Source organism: Pezoporus flaviventris, unplaced genomic scaffold (genome assembly GCF_033815535.1).
Source record: "Pezoporus flaviventris isolate CSIRO_AGI_PZ_B2104156 unplaced genomic scaffold, CSIRO_AGI_Pfla_v1 ptg000035l, whole genome shotgun sequence".
Classification (NCBI taxonomy): Eukaryota; Metazoa; Chordata; class Aves; order Psittaciformes; family Psittacidae; genus Pezoporus; species Pezoporus flaviventris.
This window is the reverse complement of record NW_026892583.1, coordinates 1,311,293-1,328,519: the sequence shown is the minus strand read 5'-3', so window position 1 is coordinate 1,328,519 and position 17,227 is coordinate 1,311,293. Positions and strand designations below refer to the sequence as shown.

Below are 17,227 nucleotides of genomic sequence, written 5' to 3'. Positions count from 1 at the left end.
TAGAATCACAGAATGGTTTGGGTTGGAAAGAACCTTAAGATCCAACTCCCTGCCATGGGCAGGGACACCACACACTAAACCATGTCACCCAAGACAACCCAAGTTGAATTGCTTAATAGCAAGATTACATTATCTGTTTCAACTAAGACCTATCCATTAGTGGCAAACATCTATAGCAATCTAAGCAGTAAGGCACTACAACAAGGTACCACAGTACCCTTTTACTAAGCCAACACAAAATGCTGCAGAGTAACTGTCAAACAGTGAGCCAAGCAAAATTACAAAATGAATTTATTCCAAAAGCATAAGGGAACATGTACAATTCAACAGGATGGTAAACAGGTGTCTCCACAAGAGATTAAATATGAAACTGGGAGGAGAAAGGGAGAATTAACTACTTCTGAGGCCACAAGGACTTTGCACATCACCTCTGAAAACAGGAGTCCCCTAAAGAAAACTCACTCAAAATTCAAGGAAGGAAGCTGCTAGTACCTGGTTATTAGTCTAAATACAAGCTATGTTTAGGCTTTGAGATTACACTTTTAAAGCCCTTCAAAACACAGCCACAAGTGCAAACCGTATTGTTTTCCCCAGTGGAAGCTTATTACCAATCTAGTGCTTATTTTCAAAGTGGTATTTTGACCTCACAAATTTGTCCTCAAAAGCTTTTTGCCAAGTTTGTTGGGTTTAGTGACAAATCTTGAGTTTAGCACCTGGCGTGTAATCGGGAACAGTCAGCTCACATGTCCTGGAATGTCTAGAGTTTGCTGCCCGCTGCTCCAGAATTAAGCAAAACCAGACTTGTAATTCAGCAACAATGTCTCTTAACTTTGTCGTATTTCTGGTATTCTGGCCTTCTGACTGTAGTGATAAATACCAAAGAGTATTAAGGAAGACACCTGAGTCAGATTCACAAGCTAATACAAATGGAACTAGGTAGGGAAACATCGCTTTCAGGCATTTGTCTGTGGATATCAAATGGCTGGACAAAAGAAAAGGGTAAGGAATAATCTTCATTCTTCTAAAGTCTAAGCTATTTTACATCAACACGCCCTGGAACACTTATTAAAATCCTTTTCCTCTGTCTCAACTTCTTTTTACTATCTGCTAATTCCTTTACAATGCTGAATGACCTGAGAAGTAAAAGTCTGAGTTTTGAGAATAAAAAAAAAAACCCAAAGCATTGTGCTCTTACATTGTATTTTCTGGGTGTACACCAGTAAATAAGAATCCCAAGTTGCTATGGACAAAAAAGTAGCATGGAATTGTTAGTTTTTCCACCTGAATCAAACTACATAGCTGGAATTCCTTCAGTGTTACTCAAAATATGATTTTATTTATATATTTTTAAATGCAACTGTATTGTTTAAAAAAAATTAAATCAAAAAAAAACACAAAACCAAACCAAAACTAAAACCAACCCTCAAGTGCCAACTAATCCAGAAACCTGCAGAACACAGAAAAGAGCCAGGTATTGCTACGGTCCAGCTCCAACCTATGAAGCTTAATCACTGCATCAGTCTTTACTCATTCCTATAAGAATTCTAGTCATTTATTGGTTTTCCTTTTCATTGAGTGAAATTTCACAGCATAACTCTATGCTCATATTTATTTTCAACATTAAAAGTGAATTTGCAAAACATCACTTTCTGCATTACAATGCACGGAGAAGAGTAAGATGTGCAAACCAAAAGCCACCACAATTTTCCACATCTCTAAGTAAAAGGACTGCTTCATGCTACAGGCAAAAGTTGTTGCAAACTTTATAAAACCAGCATGGATCTCATTCAAGTCAATTGAAAAAAAGAAGGAAACCAAAGCAAATTTAACAGTACTCTTCTCCACATATTGCAAAATGTGGTTATACAGATGAGGAAAGGATTAGTTCAGCTGCTAAGCTTATCTGACATGTATCTCTGTTGCCATGCCTTTCCTATCCATTACTTAATAGATAAACTCAATTATATAGTTTCAGTTATGCACTAGCTAATTTTTAGGTTAATGTACAAACTGACAAAATGTAGCTTTTGATAAAATTCTACACTCTTTTCCAATTTTGAATCCTGAAGACACTTCAAAAATAAAGAACCCAAAACTGCTAACTGGAAGCATCCAAAAATACAGTTGTAGTTTCACTATGGACAAGTTGTAGTCCGTTAGAAAAGTAGATCATACATACAAAGGTATAAAGAACACTTAAGTCAGTCTCAGTGGAAGGCAGTCCTTGAAGGAAGCAGTACTGCAAGCAAACTTGCTGAGTAGCACTTTCGTTTTAGCCCCTGCAGGGCATGGAAGACTTTAGCGCTTTACTCAGTAGATTCTTCCTCGGCTACGATTGCCACGTCCTCCCCAGCCTCTTCCTCGGCCGCCTCGGAAACCACCTCTTTGCTCTGAAACAGAAGTCAAAACTTTTCATGCAGGTTCTGTGCCGTATACAGGTTAAACAGCAATAACTGGATGTACTGAAGGGCTGACTGAAGCCTCTGAGGTTAACCCTGCTTAAACACCATGAGATTTCAGAGTTATGCTTTGATGGACAACAGACACCACTACTTCTAAAAGGAGGCCAGGAGAATTGGCTTCTGTAAATTAAATGTAGTCCTTTGCATATTGACTTTATGATAAAAAACTGTCCCATTATTTATACTTTGGCCAATCCACTGTCACAGGATTGAAAACTGATCTGTAAGGACCTTCATTACATTACTTAGCTCATCCTTCTGGCCAGTAACACCGTCTGTCTTGAGGTGTTGGACTGAAGTGATTTGCTCCTCATGACTTTATAAAATGGTGAAAAAACATACCTTTGCCAGTCTACTTGTCCTTTTCTATCCTTAACATAGAGTTATGAGCAATACAATGAAGTTTTTTTGGTGGGCTGATATCTTAACTATATCTAATTAAAAATCTCAGACCTAAATAGATACTACACAAACTATTTGTATGTGATAGAAGTTTTTTCCTTTCCCTTCACTAAGAACAATCTGATCACAGCAAAAGCAACCCCAAAACCACTTTGTTAAAGTTTCTCTGGATTTGTTTGATATCAAAATCTTATTTCTCCTCCATGCTTTCTCTTTATGCACAGTCTTAAAATGCAATTCATATTAATCTACAAAGAGAACTATGTGCTTATTTTAAAGAGTACAGAAAGCAAAAGCTGATCAGAGGCCTAAGCATCTCACTAACAAGAAACAGCAGCAAGCAGTAAAACATTTTTGGTTGTAAACCTGATTTTTATAACTGTAGGACTACAAGCTTATCTTAAAAGACACAGGTGCATCACCTGGAGTCTGCAGTAAGAAATTTGCAATAGATTTCTTTGTTTCATATAAAAAAATCAGTGTTTTATATCAGTTTTTCAGCCTATGGGCATGGGTGATTTTTAGACTGTTTACCTGATAGAGGCAGGACCAATGGGCCCACAGGGAAGGCAACAAGAACAGGGTGCTGCCACTGTTGGGCCTATTCACCCAGTCTGCAACTACCCTCATGCTCTGCCCAGAAATATGCCTTGCAGAGAGAAAGAATCACTCTGGAAGCATGAGGGCATAACTGTGTGTATGCACAGTGAACCTGGCAGCTCCTAGGAGTTCTGGATCAGGTCTGTGGCTGTAATAGGAATTCAACACCGGTCCAGTCGTATGACACAAGGTGGCCCAGCTCTGCCACTTGCAGCAACTGCTGTCCAATGGGACATTTGGGGTGCAAGTGCTGTATGTCATAACAAAGAACACAACAGTTCAATTACTAACTCTATGTATTAAAACACACAAAGGACATAAGTTTATAGGCTGGTAACACTCAAATCAATGAGCTAGAAAGAGCCCATTACACACAAAACCAGATGACAGTACGATCTGATCAAAGGAGAATGTGATAGTAACTTGGCTTAATTTGTTTGTTCCCCCCACCCAAGGCACAACTGTCACTACACAAAGCTTTTTCCAAGCTGCCTAACTTACCATAAGAAAAACTACCCAGGTTACTGCTGTATTTTCCACTGGGAGGATTATATATTTGCCTGGCATCCCTTTTTGGTCCTGCCGAAGCTTTCTTTGGGGGTGAACTTGAGGTTGTATCTTCACTTGTTCTTTTTTGACTGACAGAAGAAAACACAAACAGATCATTATACCCCTGTAGTGACAAGTACAGGAATAGCAGTTCAGCCTGAAAGATAAACCACTGGAAGTTAGAAGCAGCTAATGAAGATGCCCTGAATAACACTTCAAAAGAGGAAATAAGGTAGTCCCCAGGTGATTTGGTCTATCATATCCCTAATGGAAGAATAAGATTATCACTCCACAGCCTTAACAACTTCCAGGATGGATGTTATTTTGGATTGTGAAACTTTTAGCTCGCATGTTATGGAGGAGATCTCCATGTATCTCTTGGGATCTTTACTTTGTAAACAGCAAAAATTAACACCACTGTTTTCATTCTTTTAACGAAAAACTCTCACCTTGCATCTGCCTTCTGCACTGGTTTCCAGGACAGCGTAACTGTACTTTTGTAGGAAGGAGGAATGTGGAAGAGATCCTATGGAGGCAAAATCAGAGAGTTTATTCTACAGTTAAATTCACATCAACTGCACTTCAAAACTTTAGCTACCTACCGAGACTCCATAATAACAGTTATGTTCCTATGATTTCAAATCCTTTCTGCAGTCCCATGGCAGAGGGAGAAGATGCCTTACTGCCTTATCTGGCTGCCTGAGACTTCACTAGGAAATTCAAATGAGATTTACACTAACAAAGTAATGTCTCATACAGACGTTACATGCTTTCTCCCTCTGCACATCAAGCATCATATAATGAACTACAGTGGTTCCTGCAGGGAGACATCTGATATCCCTATGATGGTAAAAGATAAGCCTCTCAATACTGTGGCCAGAGTTTTTGGTTCATTGTGGTAAGTTAGAATGGAAGTGAAGAGAAGAAAAGGTGGTTAGAAGTAATCAGAATGGTTTTGAGGGCTCTGGATTGAAGTCTCTTCCTGCAACCCATCTCTCCTAGACTCCCTAGAGAAAAAGGTTCTGTGTGGCAGCTGGCTTTGCCTCCTCCCTCCTTTAGATCTCCTGCACTTCTTCAAACTATTCCTTACAGTCCCTGTCACTGCAGGAAAGGGAAATTGCAAGGAAAAAGGCACGGCTAGAATCCAAAGACCCCTACAACAAGGTCTTCTGCTCCTGGGGCAGCTACTGCTGTAAAAAAGGGTCTCACCACAGTAAAGCAGCAGCAACCCTGAGCTGGCAAACACTAATTTAACACAGTACAACTTTGATCGAATCTATTCCTTTTCTCTGTACACGTTACTCTACTGTGTATTTACTCCTTCAGGATGTGAGGACTTACCTTGATTAAAACATTAATGTTGTTGGTTATTTTCAAGGCAACCACTTTTATCTTGTTCTGTAAAAAAAGAAACATCACTGAGCACCTATTCCAGTAGCTTTAAATTACGTTAACTGCACTTGAAGTTGCACCATTAAACTGACTGCTCTTCCTAGTGAATTTCTACAGCAACAGTAATAGTGAAAGGTGCATACACTTCTGAGTTTTCATTACAACTATTTTTAGGTTTCTTGCAGCTTTACACTAGTTGCTTCTCATGTTCCAGTGTACTTGCCACTAAATCCCTCCCCACATATGAAGGCTTCCCCTTCAAAACAGAATCAGAGCACAGTTATGCCAAACACATGGGGATGCAGAGAGCAGCTGACAAGTAGAAACTAAAATATCACCCTAGCTTGCAAAATTCAGCATTGGTTAAGATCCATTTGCAATAGCTGTTAGCAGTATTATTGCTTTCATCTGTTTGCCTGCTTACAACAGACTGCAGCCCACTAATGTGTGCCAATGGTTACTCTGGTAGGCTCAATTAGAAAAATCAGCATTCCTGAGCAATACTTACCTCCTCTGTTTTCAAAGCTTCTCCTGTTTTGCCTTGAAGTGCGAGACGAAGCTGTCGAATATACACCTGCAACCCTCGAGCAAAATACTGTAGCCTAAAAGATTTAAAAGCAATCTGTTAATAACATATTCCCATAAAATAAAAGCATAAGCAAAGGGAAGCTGGAATCTCTCTCCCCTTTAGGAAAACCACTCTAAGTCTTTCACCAACCTGATTTGTGCTTCTTTAGCATGTAATAATCCATATTTTGCAACAGAACCCTTAACACTTGTCTCTCAATGATTACCTGATTTTAAAGTCTTTCAGTTTCTCAGCATTCAGCTTGGCCGTGAGGAAGTCCGGAAGCTTACGTCCCAGCTGATGGAAGCTGTACAACAAACACTCCACGTAACTGAACTGCAACTTGGGCTCTTCACTGCCAGCATTTTCCCCATTCTCTGCTTCCTCTGGAGGAAGGGGCATATACTCCTAACAAACAGAAAGGAAAAACAAATGCATGAGATACATTTACACACCCTGACTGATCTTTTGCGGTGTATGAACTGGAGGATGTATTTATGCTGACATTTTAAGAAGTATCCCTCATCCCTATACTAATGTGACGAACCACTGCATGAAGTCCTGGTGCAGGTAGTCTGCCTATACTTCTGTGACTTGACACCTCTAAGAGCAAACATTACAGTAGCACTGCTACCACAGGAAGCAATAATGTACTACACCAGGGCTTCTGAAACAGCACTGAATTTGCTTAAAATTGTCAGTGCAGATACAGCCTTTAATGAGATCAACATGAGTCTCTCATAATTATAATACTAAGAACAAAACCACACGAGTTCACTAGATTAAAAACATGATGCAGGTAACAGCTCTCTATAAAGGCTTTGAATTGCAAAATGACGTTTGACCTTTATCATGGACAGAGCTATCTTTGAAATAGCCACTTCAGAAAAAGGATTAATAGATTACTAGATAAAAATAACTTGTTTTGATGAGAACTTTTTTAGTGTCTTGCACTAAAACACTAAAAATTGAATGAGTCTTACCAGTAATTTATCAAACAGCTTCTTCAAATTTGATTCAAGCTTTTCCATATCGCCACAAAATGAGCTCATTTCAGCAAGCAGCTTCAAAACCTACATGTAAGGACAGCCGGGTTTTTGTGCGTTAACAGAAAAGTACAAAGGCTTAAATTTAAACCTAAAAGTGTAAACCTCACATCATTAAGGCTGCAGAGCAGAGGTCAGTTATTACAGTGAAACCCAATCATCAGGCAAGACAACAAGGAGGAACATGTCTGGTCTGTTTTTCATGTCCTCAAACAGACATACAGGTTTGTGTGTCTAATCCCAACAGGCATCATTAGTCAACAAGTAAACAAAGCTTCCTGTCCCACGTCTGCAGCACAGCTCACCTTCAAAGTGAGACTCAGAAATGTAACTGAAGCTGCAGCACTGATTAATGTAAGCAGAATTACAGACACGAAGCCACTCCCTTAGGAGGCAAAATTAACATAAGCCACATCTAGTTTATGCAACAATCAATTCAGTAACTGCTATGTGCTTAAAAAAGATTGACAGCAATATAAAAATGATTACACCGATCTACTTAGTCCAGTCTTGCCTCAAAGCTGGGGACTAATGACACATGCTTTAAAAGGCAATGCTCAGTCATGCCTCAGTACAGCAAACTTTTTCTCTAGTTTAACTGCTTTCTCTCCTAGCCAAGAACTGAAAACCCCCTTAGAAAGGGGTTCCCAATTTGTAAGTAGCTGTCTTCATCTAAGGTGCCTGTATTTTTCTACGATTTCAAAGACATTTTAGCTTTGGCTTACCTCTAACTGGATATCAAGACCCTCTACTGGCGTAGTCAAAGAACCGAGGTTTGGCAGAACATGCTCACAGAAGTAAGTAACAAATTTCGTGGAATGAACGTTTTTCTGCAGAGAACACCACATTATGCAGGTTACTCTGAGTCTGAAGGAGTTAAATGTTTTCCCCCATCACTCCACCAACCCTATATATAAGTGCCTACCACACAGCTACACCTTAAAGCTTTACTGAATTCCCTGCAACTCCTACAACACAGACTCTTCCAAGTGGCTTAAACTCAGAGGCTGTCTGCAACAGGGGCTGAAAACTGTCTACAGCCCAACAGGTCTTTAAACACTGCAATTGCCTGGCATTAGATATAAAATAATCAAACTCATACATGTATGAACCTAGTGTGAGAATTTTATCATAATTCACTGTAACACCTTAAATTTGAAAGAAAATGTCAAGAGCAGAGAATAACACAAAAACTCTTTGTATTCAGAGGCTTTAAGGATGTTTCCAACATTTCAATGCATTAGAAGCTGAAGGTGGAGAGGTACTGATACACTCTCATTCTAACATAATCATTCACAACACCAAAGAGTAACTACAGCCATTAACTTTCCACAGTATTCCTCATGCAAAGCAAACAAATACATACTGAGAAGAGTGGCACTGCCTGCCGGGTACACTGCAGAAGTCTGTCCACACAGTCTGGGTCAGATGGATTGAATGTTTGTTCCAGGTCTGCTTGTTCAGCCACCAGCTCCACTAGTTGTTGCCTCCCACTTACTGTCTGTAAGCTTTTTAATCCAGACAATATCTTCATGAACAGAACAAATTCCTCACCCGTTACATCTTCCAGCACCTTAAGAGAATTCCAGAAAACATAATTGTTAAGTTGCAAACCTCCAAGTCAAACTCAATTGATCTGAAAATGTAAAGTATGCAAATATTAAGCATTTAAATTCAGCTTCTTGTTATTTAAAGATATAAACGTTTAAAGGAACACATTAGAACATGCAGTATAAGTGTATGTACCCCCAAATCAAGGTTAACTACCATCAAGTTGTGCATAAAAAACATTATTTTTCTTGGATTCTAATTTTAAGAACAAATTTCTTATCTAACAAAGTCGTATGCTTCAGGCAGAATAAACAGTAAATAGGTATCTACTCATTATTAATTGCTTTAATACTTTTTTAAACTTTCTCAGCATGTAGAATTTACAGGAATCTTATGGAATTCAATAAACACCAATGCGGAGTCCTGCACCAGGGATGAGCCAACTTCCCTGCATCAGCACAAGCTGGGGACTGAGTGGCTGGGGAACTGCTCTGCTGCAAAGACCCTGAGGGCTCTGGGAGACAGCAGGATAAACCCGTCAGTAGTATTCCTTGGGTGATGAACAGTGCTCCTGTGCTACAAAAAGAGCATGGCCAGTAGACTGAGAGAAGCAAAAGGACTGAGGATTCTCCTTTGCTATACCCTTATTAGATCAAATCTGGAATACTGCACCTAGTGTTGAGTCTTTCTGTATGAGGAAGTTGATAAGCTGCAGAAAGCCCAGCCACCAAGGTTATCAGTGTCTAGAGCACATAATCTGTGAGGAGAACTTAAGGAACAGGGCTTTTTCAGCCTAAAGGAAAAAGTCATAAGGGGATGAGGCAACCTAACACTCATCTCCCAGTAATGTTGAGCAAGACACCAAGAATAGGAGCCAGGTTCTTTACTGAGGTGGAGAGGGTGAGAATGACACAATGATACAAAACTGAAATAGGAGCTTCAATTGGATAAAGAGGTATAACAGAGGTGTATATATTAGAGGTGTTCAAAACCCACTGGACAAAGCACTGAGAAATCCAATCTGAATCCAGCTGAGCACAATTCACTGAGGTCATCTATCTCCCAAAGTCCCTTTCCCATATGAATGATTCTATGGTTCTAACAGAAGTCACTCTTACAAAATGAGAAGAGCCTATTTTAATGTTCCTACAAAAACTGCTGCAAAGTTTGGAGTGTAGCAGAATAGGATAACTAGAAGCATTTGTACAATGCTTAACCCTACATGTGGTTTAAACAAAGCAATGCCAGTGGTAAGGCATGGTTTAACAGTCCTTATGGTTGTACTGAAATAAGACACTCACCTTCTTTGATTCAGTCAATATGAACTCTTCTACCTCCTTCGTCATCACCTCCTCAGGCAGGGTTTTCAGCTTTGTAGAGAGGAACTTGATGGCTCGCTCTCTCACAATATCCTCTCCCTGAAGAATTTGACTGAATAAGCCACCCAAAGTCCCTGAATGGAGAATAAATAAGGTAACACAAATGATTCTAGAAGAGCTGAACTTTCCCTGAGAAGAAGGTTCCTCCTCTAAGACTCTGTGAAACATCTGCTGTACTAACTTCGATGAAAAATTATAACTGACATAAGAATCCACATTGTTTTTTCTTGAATTGTACAATTCCAATCCAAAATCATTGAAAAATTCAGTATCTTTTGTAAAAGCCAAGTGGTGACTTTGTGTCTCACTTCTGAATTGTACTAAGAAGATACAAAACCGAGTCCTGTTCTCATGGTATTAGAGACTGGGAACTATTACTAAAATACATATATAGAAAGATATGTCCTTTACCTTTAGCATCCATCTTAAATATACTGAGCAAAGCATTGTTCACCAAGTTGAATTCTGCAGAATCATCTGAAGAGAGAAAAAAGAACAATATGGATGTCCTTGAAATGCAAACATTAGAGCAGACAACCAAAGAAAGATCCCTGGTGTCACACAAGAAGTATTCCATCCTCAACATTTGATTATAAACAACATAAACGATAATTTTAATGACTACTAGACAGAGGAAGTAGAAAGCCACAATTATGAAAGCTGAAAGCGAAACAAAGGTGTTATTTGCCACTTTGGCCTCCCTGCCAAAACTTTAACATCACAAACTTGATATGAATGAAAACTTGAAGGGAAGTTATTATTAAATATGTTTAGGAAATTTAAGGAACATATGAATAAACAAGCTGACTTTTAGTAAATTAAGGTTAAATATTTCTTTTTAAATTCTTAAGTCATCTTCAGTATTTCTAGGTGAAAGAAACAATTTTCCTCCTGAACTAGAGAAATGTTCGAGTAAGTCCTAAAAGAACCCCAACTCTTCCAATCAGAACTAATCATGCATTTTTAACATCAATTTCAAGATCTAGTATTCAGCACTCTGTAACTTACTGAGGTTAAAAAAAAGGTACATGCTGTACTATTAAATTTGGAATTTATTTTGTACCAAAAATGGACGGTATGGAAGAAAATGCCTTCAGGATTTTTAAAGTTCCTGAGTACTTCGATTAGCAACCCAATAACTTTTTCAGAAGGCAACTTCCTGCAGTCCGTAACTGGAAGAGGTTTTGTTGTTGGGTCCCTCTCCCCTCCCTTCCCCTTTTTCTACAGGTGCTTTAAGAGAACTTGAATAAAACCAAAAAAGGTCAACTTTAAAGAAAGATTTTCAGTTTAGATCAGGATAATGAGAGACCTTTCAGCAGAAGGAGCAGCCTAACTGTATGGCAAATATAAAGGGGTTGGGGTGAAAACAGGACATGACTGGCACTGGGACAAACTGCTTTGTAACCAACTATGAATCAACAGAAAACATTTTCTAGAACAAAACTGTATACGTTTTTAGGTGTGCCGCAAGGAGATCAATCAGGAAACTACCAACATCTCCTACCTGACTGCAGGAGCTGGGTCAGTATGTCTGCTACCCGAGGAAGATTATCTCCAGTGGCAAACTGAGGCAATTCCTTGATTGCTTGTCGCCGGATCTGCAAAAATTGTCAGTATTATGGAATTAATAAATTTAAATAATAATAGGCCATAATTCAGGCAATTCAATTAATCACGTTTAGCACAAAAATCAGCTAAATTTGAGAAATGAACCACATTCTTTTAACAGGAGTATCATATTCAGAAAGTGAAATACAGATTTCAGACATTAATGGCAGTTTAAACTTCCTATTTGCCATGAAACTATTATGATGTCTTTCTCTCAGATCTAAGCAGCACTGGAGAAAAAACAAATTCAAGCAGCACCTCTATTCACAAAATCATTCATTTGACCAACAAAATAAAGGGCTGGAATCTGTGTTAGTGTGGAGTCTTACTTGCTAAAAGGAAGGATAGTTCTCAGTGGTGCACATGGCAGAGAGGAACTCTAGGTTTGGCGCTGACAAAAAACCTTGAATGACCTGTCCAAATCATTTAACATCTGATAATCACAGAATAGTTAGGGTTGGAAAGGACCTTAAGATCATCCAGTTCCAACCCCCTTGCCATGGGCAGGGACACCTCACACTAAACCATCTCACCCAAGGCTCTGTCCAACCTGGCCTTGAACACCACCAGGGATGGAGCATTCATAGCTTCCCTGGGCAACCCATTCCAGCGCCTCACCACCCTTACAGTAAAGAACTTCTTCCTTATAACCAATCTAACTTCCCCTGTTTAAGTTTGAACCCGTTACCCCTTGTCCTATCACTACAGTAATAATCAAAGTATAATCAAAGACACTTCAAAGGTACAGCTTCTAGCAACAGCACAGAAGCAGCATGAAGCATCTCAGGACTTCTGCAAGAGTACTACATTCAGAATCACATCCCCATGGCTCCCGGTTGTGAAGAAAGTTTTCTTGCCTCCCTGCGGAATTTCATTAGGATCAATTACCACAAAGCACTTTTTGAAAAGAAAAAATGTAACAGATATGCAAATAAACTGTTTCTTTCTACAGAGCTATTCCTCTGATCAATAATGGAGTGAAAAGAACAAATGGAAACTTACATATCTTCCCATACCATCACATAACAGGAATACAACTACGTATTCTTAAGCTTTGGAAAGATCAAGTCTCCCCTTCCCAAAAGACTAATAAAAATACAAATTCAAGGTATCAACTTGCTACAAGGTTCTTATTCTTACAGAAACATCTTCATCCTCACAGAGGTCCAACTGAGCATTGATAGCCGAGTCAGCTAGCTCAGGAAAATGCTTGAAGAACTTAGGAATAAACTGGGCTGCGAGTCTCTTCTCCTTGGCACCTCCCTTCACGCCATCCAAGATCACCTGGTACGCATCCTTATGCTGGAAGGGGAGAAACAGAACACAATTAGAGAAATCTTGGCTTATTCTCAAGACAAGGATTTTTTTTCTCTCCCATTCACTATTCAGCTATGTAAGTCAGCTATATTACACAAGCTTCATACAAAGAAATACATTTATCTCTTAGACCACTATAACTGTGCCATTTACTAAAATTTACCTCTGTTGTCTGGTTTTCACTGTTACTCTAGTTCCTTTGTTCAAGTGCCTATCAAATGCCTACATTCAAACTGCCAGCCCTAAGGCTAACAGATCTTGCTACTACATTAGCGCAGACTCAAGGAATTACATGATCACCTTCACTAAACTTGGGCAGTTTTTCAAGGGGTTTCTACCTTCTGCCTATTTACCATCTCTCAAGGAGGGGCCACTTCTCGTCAAAACCATGCCAATGAAACAGATCACATAACTTTTAACATACGTAGGGCTAAAGCATCTTTGACATCTATTCAAGCAGTTAACCTGAGATAAAACACGGCTTTTAAAAGATGTCTTGAACAGAGACTATAAAAAAAAAGGGTAAATCTCCAGCTGATTCAGGAACAGAACAGAATATTCTCTACCTGCTCCAACTAGAATCACACAGACATACCAATTTTGTGCCTGCAGGACTGAAACTTTAGAATAAATTGAAGTCCTTCTTGTGGTTAGCTATGTGCTTGCAAAAGAAAAGTCAGTAGTATTAGGATAATAGCAGAAATTAGTTCTATCATTAATTTTCCTTACGGTTATGAAAATGTTTTAGACAACTTTGAACAGCAACAACAGCAGAGGACGCTTGATTTACATTAAATCTCCCAGAGCCACATACACTGTCACTCTTACAACATATGAAAGTTCACCCATAGCAAACAGATCCTAATTTACAAAGCAGCACAGGGCATTAATTCTCTTTAAAGGAAGCTGTGTTTAAACACTCAGTACCAATGCCCCTTCAACACTCCCTACACCTTGTTAATAGGTGTCCGTGGTGTCAAATCCTGAACTGGATTGGGACATGGATCTGGAAAAAAATAAGCAAGGAATAAAATGACTGCTTTTCAGCTGATCCACATTCCCACCAGTTTGTTCTGCAGCTGTGCCAACACAGTGCACTCAACAGCAAAGGCAGAACGAAGCAGCACAAACTAACAACGGGATACACATTATTACAGTCACAGGTTCTCAGACTGCACGTTAAGAATAACTTTTCTGGGGAACAAATTACTTAATACATATTACAATAGCAGTCATGTAGCAATGGAACAGGGTAGCTTGGGTTCCTTCATGCTTACTACTCCTATCATTTAGCCAAAGTGCTGCTCAGGCAGGAGCTTGGAATGCTCAAGAAAAGAACAGGCAACTGCAGAAGCAGTGTAATCCTTCAGTATTCCATGCTTCCTCCCAGTCTGTTATACAGGAACATCCTAAGCCAGAGACAGTATCAATAACTATCAAGTGACCATTAATTTCTCTAGACTACTTCTCGAATCGATTCTGTAACATCCTGTGACAAGTTGCACAATGTGTTATGGAGAAAAGTTTGACTTCCTCTTTATTAAAAGCCTGCTTACTAATAGTTTTTTTCCAAGTTCTCACCTTCATTTCGCTCCTGAGTAGACTCATCGCACCTGAGCCCCTTTCTCAACTGAAACACACTTTTACAAGCTCACCATTTCCAGTCTTTTGAATGACTTCTCTTAATGTCATACTTCTGTTTGTCCCCTTGCTCTTCTTGTTGTGTTCAAAAGATTTCATTTTTGAGACAGGGTGACTGACTTTTTTTTGTAGTGAGAGATCATGTTCATGAATTTAAGAGATAATAAAGGAATAAGTGGGATAAAACTGATGAATAAGGAACAATTGCTCATGGCTTCTCAGTGCAAAACTTGGAGACATCAACTAAGGTTATGAAGTGACAAGTTCAAAGGGGGTAGTTTCTTCACAAAGGCTAATGGAATATTTTGCCACAGAACATTTGTATGCCAGAAATATCAGTTAAAAAAAGGAATCAGAAAAGTTTGCTGAAGAAGAATCTTGCAAGATCTTGTAATTACAAAGACACTAGCTCTGGCTCCATAAGCCCACAAGCTGGAAAGGCAACGCTGGGGGAGTATATCAGCAATCATCATTCTATACTTACCCTTGGAGGTTCTCACGCATCTGCACAAGCTGCATTTCTTAACTACACTGCAGTTTCAGTTTATTCTCCCTGGGATATCCATCCCTGCCTTGTAAAAGCTACCCACAACTGTCAAAATCATGGTGGACTACGTATTCATAAAGCAGCACAGTAATAGCATCTCTTTTATTCTGCATCTCTCCCCGTAGTTTCCAACATTTTCTGTGTATATTTTGGTTGTCTCTGAGATAACGTTTTTTTATGAACTGTCTGCAAGGATTCTGCTTTGTTTCATTAGCGCAGAATTACACATGCAAAGCGAATGGACTTGAATCTAAAAGCTTAAAAAAAACCCAACAGCACAACACCCAGTCACTTACTATACTATGTGTTCTCCTGAAGAACTTTCTAAATGACCTTGCATAGTAGTATCCAATTTAAACCCCATTGCCAGGTATGTGCAAAGCTACCTTCCTACTTACATAGAATGGTTTGGGTTGGAAAGGACCTTAAGATCATCAAGTTCCACCCCCCCTGCCATGGGCAGGGACACCATATATTATGACAAAAGAATAATTACAAAACAATCAACTTTTTCAGGCAGCCACTCAGTAAAATGAGCACATAATGCAATCCAAAAACTAGCTTCAAGTAACCATAATACTTTGTATTGGTAACACACGAAGGCATCATTTATTTGATTAATTCAGTAACGCTATGAGAACTGGCACATCTCTCCAGGATTTTTCGTCTAAAAACCTCCTTTATCCGTGAGGATCAACCTTCCATGCTTGCCTTAGGAAAATACAAAAGGGCTACAGGCAGTTACCAAACCGTAACAGCCTTCACGTTCCTCCAACAAGCCTTTCAGCAGGAGAGCGCTCCGGAACTGCAAGTACACAGATCGAACATGGACAACTACCGGTGTTTTAAGGCGAAACTCCCCGCTCCCATGCAAAACGCAGCCTGATTCTAGCTAATAACTAGCTAGCGCCCTTGGGCCCACGTTTAAAAGGAGAACTGCCGACAGGACGGGAGGAAGAAGATGCCGCAAAAGCGACTAAAGACGCTGCCGCCGTCCCTGCAGAGCCGCCAGCGCCAAGCTCATCGCCTCCCGCCCCCGCCCGTGAGGGAACCTATACGGATCACAGCCGCGGGGCTGGCCGGCTGTCTGCGGCCCGAGCATCCCGCCCAGCAGGACCCCGTCCCGCCCGCACAGCCTGGAGCCGTTCGTGCCGGCGCCGCCGCCGCACTACTCAAGCCCCGGGCCTAGCGAGGCCTTGTAGGCCGCAGGCCCGCCGCACCTGGCTCACGGTCTCGGTGGCGTCCGCCAGGATGCCATAGTTGCGGTATAGCTCCTCCACGGTGGGCATGGTGCGGCGGGGAACGGGCGCGACCGCCGCTGCAACCGAGGCCGCCGCTCTCTTCGCCACCGCTCAGGCCGCTGCTCCCGCTCGCGCCGCCGCCGTCAGCACCAACGAGGCCGCAGTCCCAGAGCGGCCGCGTGCCGGCGCCTGCGCAGCGACCCCAGGCGGCTGGCGGTGGAGCTGCGGGCAGGGGTAACGCCGGGAGCTCCCCCGCGTGTGTTCGTGAAGCCGTGGCTGCCTGCCCTCAGCTAATCCTTCCTCTGTCCCTTTTTGACTCCTGCGTACAAACACTGTGTGGTGCACTGAGCTCCTGGTGTCAGAAGGAGGCTGTTTTCAAGGGTTCAAACTGAAACAGGGGAAGTTCAGGTTGGAGATAAGAAGTTCTTCCCTGTGAGGGTGCTGAGGTGCTGGCACAGGGTGCCCAGAGAAGCTGTGGCTGCCCCATCCCTAGCAGTGTTCGAGGCCAGGTTGGACACAGGGGCTTGGAGCAACCTGCTCTGGTAGGAGGTGTCTCTGCTTGGAACGTATCATATTTATATATATTGCACCGTAATACATATATATGGGATCATATTTATATATATTGTATCATAGCATGTATCTATTGTATCATATTTTTATATATTGTATCATAACACGTATATATTGTATTGTATTTATATGTATTGTATCATAACATGGATTATATGCCTTGGAATGATACTCTCTTACTTCCTCTGGCAGTGATACATTCAGCTGTGCTAATCATCTTCCTACCAGAGAGCACACGAAATGAAGAGGAGCATTCAGAGCCACATTAAGAAACGCTTTCTTTGAGGTTTGTTCTGTTCCTGTCATTTGATCTTCCACATGTCACCTCTTGGGTCTTTTCCTCACCTACTT

General features: G+C 40.6%; 1 protein-coding gene and 1 long non-coding RNA gene across 2 annotated transcripts; one reads left to right on the top strand and one right to left on the bottom strand.

The window, feature by feature from the left end:
• Positions 1–274: 274 nt before the first annotated feature.
• API5 (apoptosis inhibitor 5) lies at positions 275–16,498 on the bottom strand. The gene is made up of 14 exons (XM_061462097.1): positions 16,283–16,498; positions 12,698–12,859; positions 11,454–11,547; positions 10,361–10,426; positions 9,872–10,023; positions 8,386–8,592; positions 7,745–7,849; positions 6,957–7,046; positions 6,200–6,381; positions 5,914–6,007; positions 5,355–5,411; positions 4,463–4,539; positions 3,966–4,102; positions 275–2,390 (listed from the first exon to the last, which is right to left on the bottom strand). Exons 1-14 carry the CDS (start codon positions 16,349–16,351, stop codon positions 2,311–2,313), a joined length of 1,572 nt encoding a protein of 523 aa, XP_061318081.1. The 5' UTR covers positions 16,352–16,498; the 3' UTR covers positions 275–2,310.
• LOC133273698 (uncharacterized) lies at positions 9,928–13,062 on the top strand. The gene is made up of 2 exons (XR_009744916.1): positions 9,928–10,043; positions 12,700–13,062. It is a non-coding gene; the product is annotated as an uncharacterized LOC133273698 (long non-coding RNA).
• Positions 16,499–17,227: the final 729 nt, after the last annotated feature.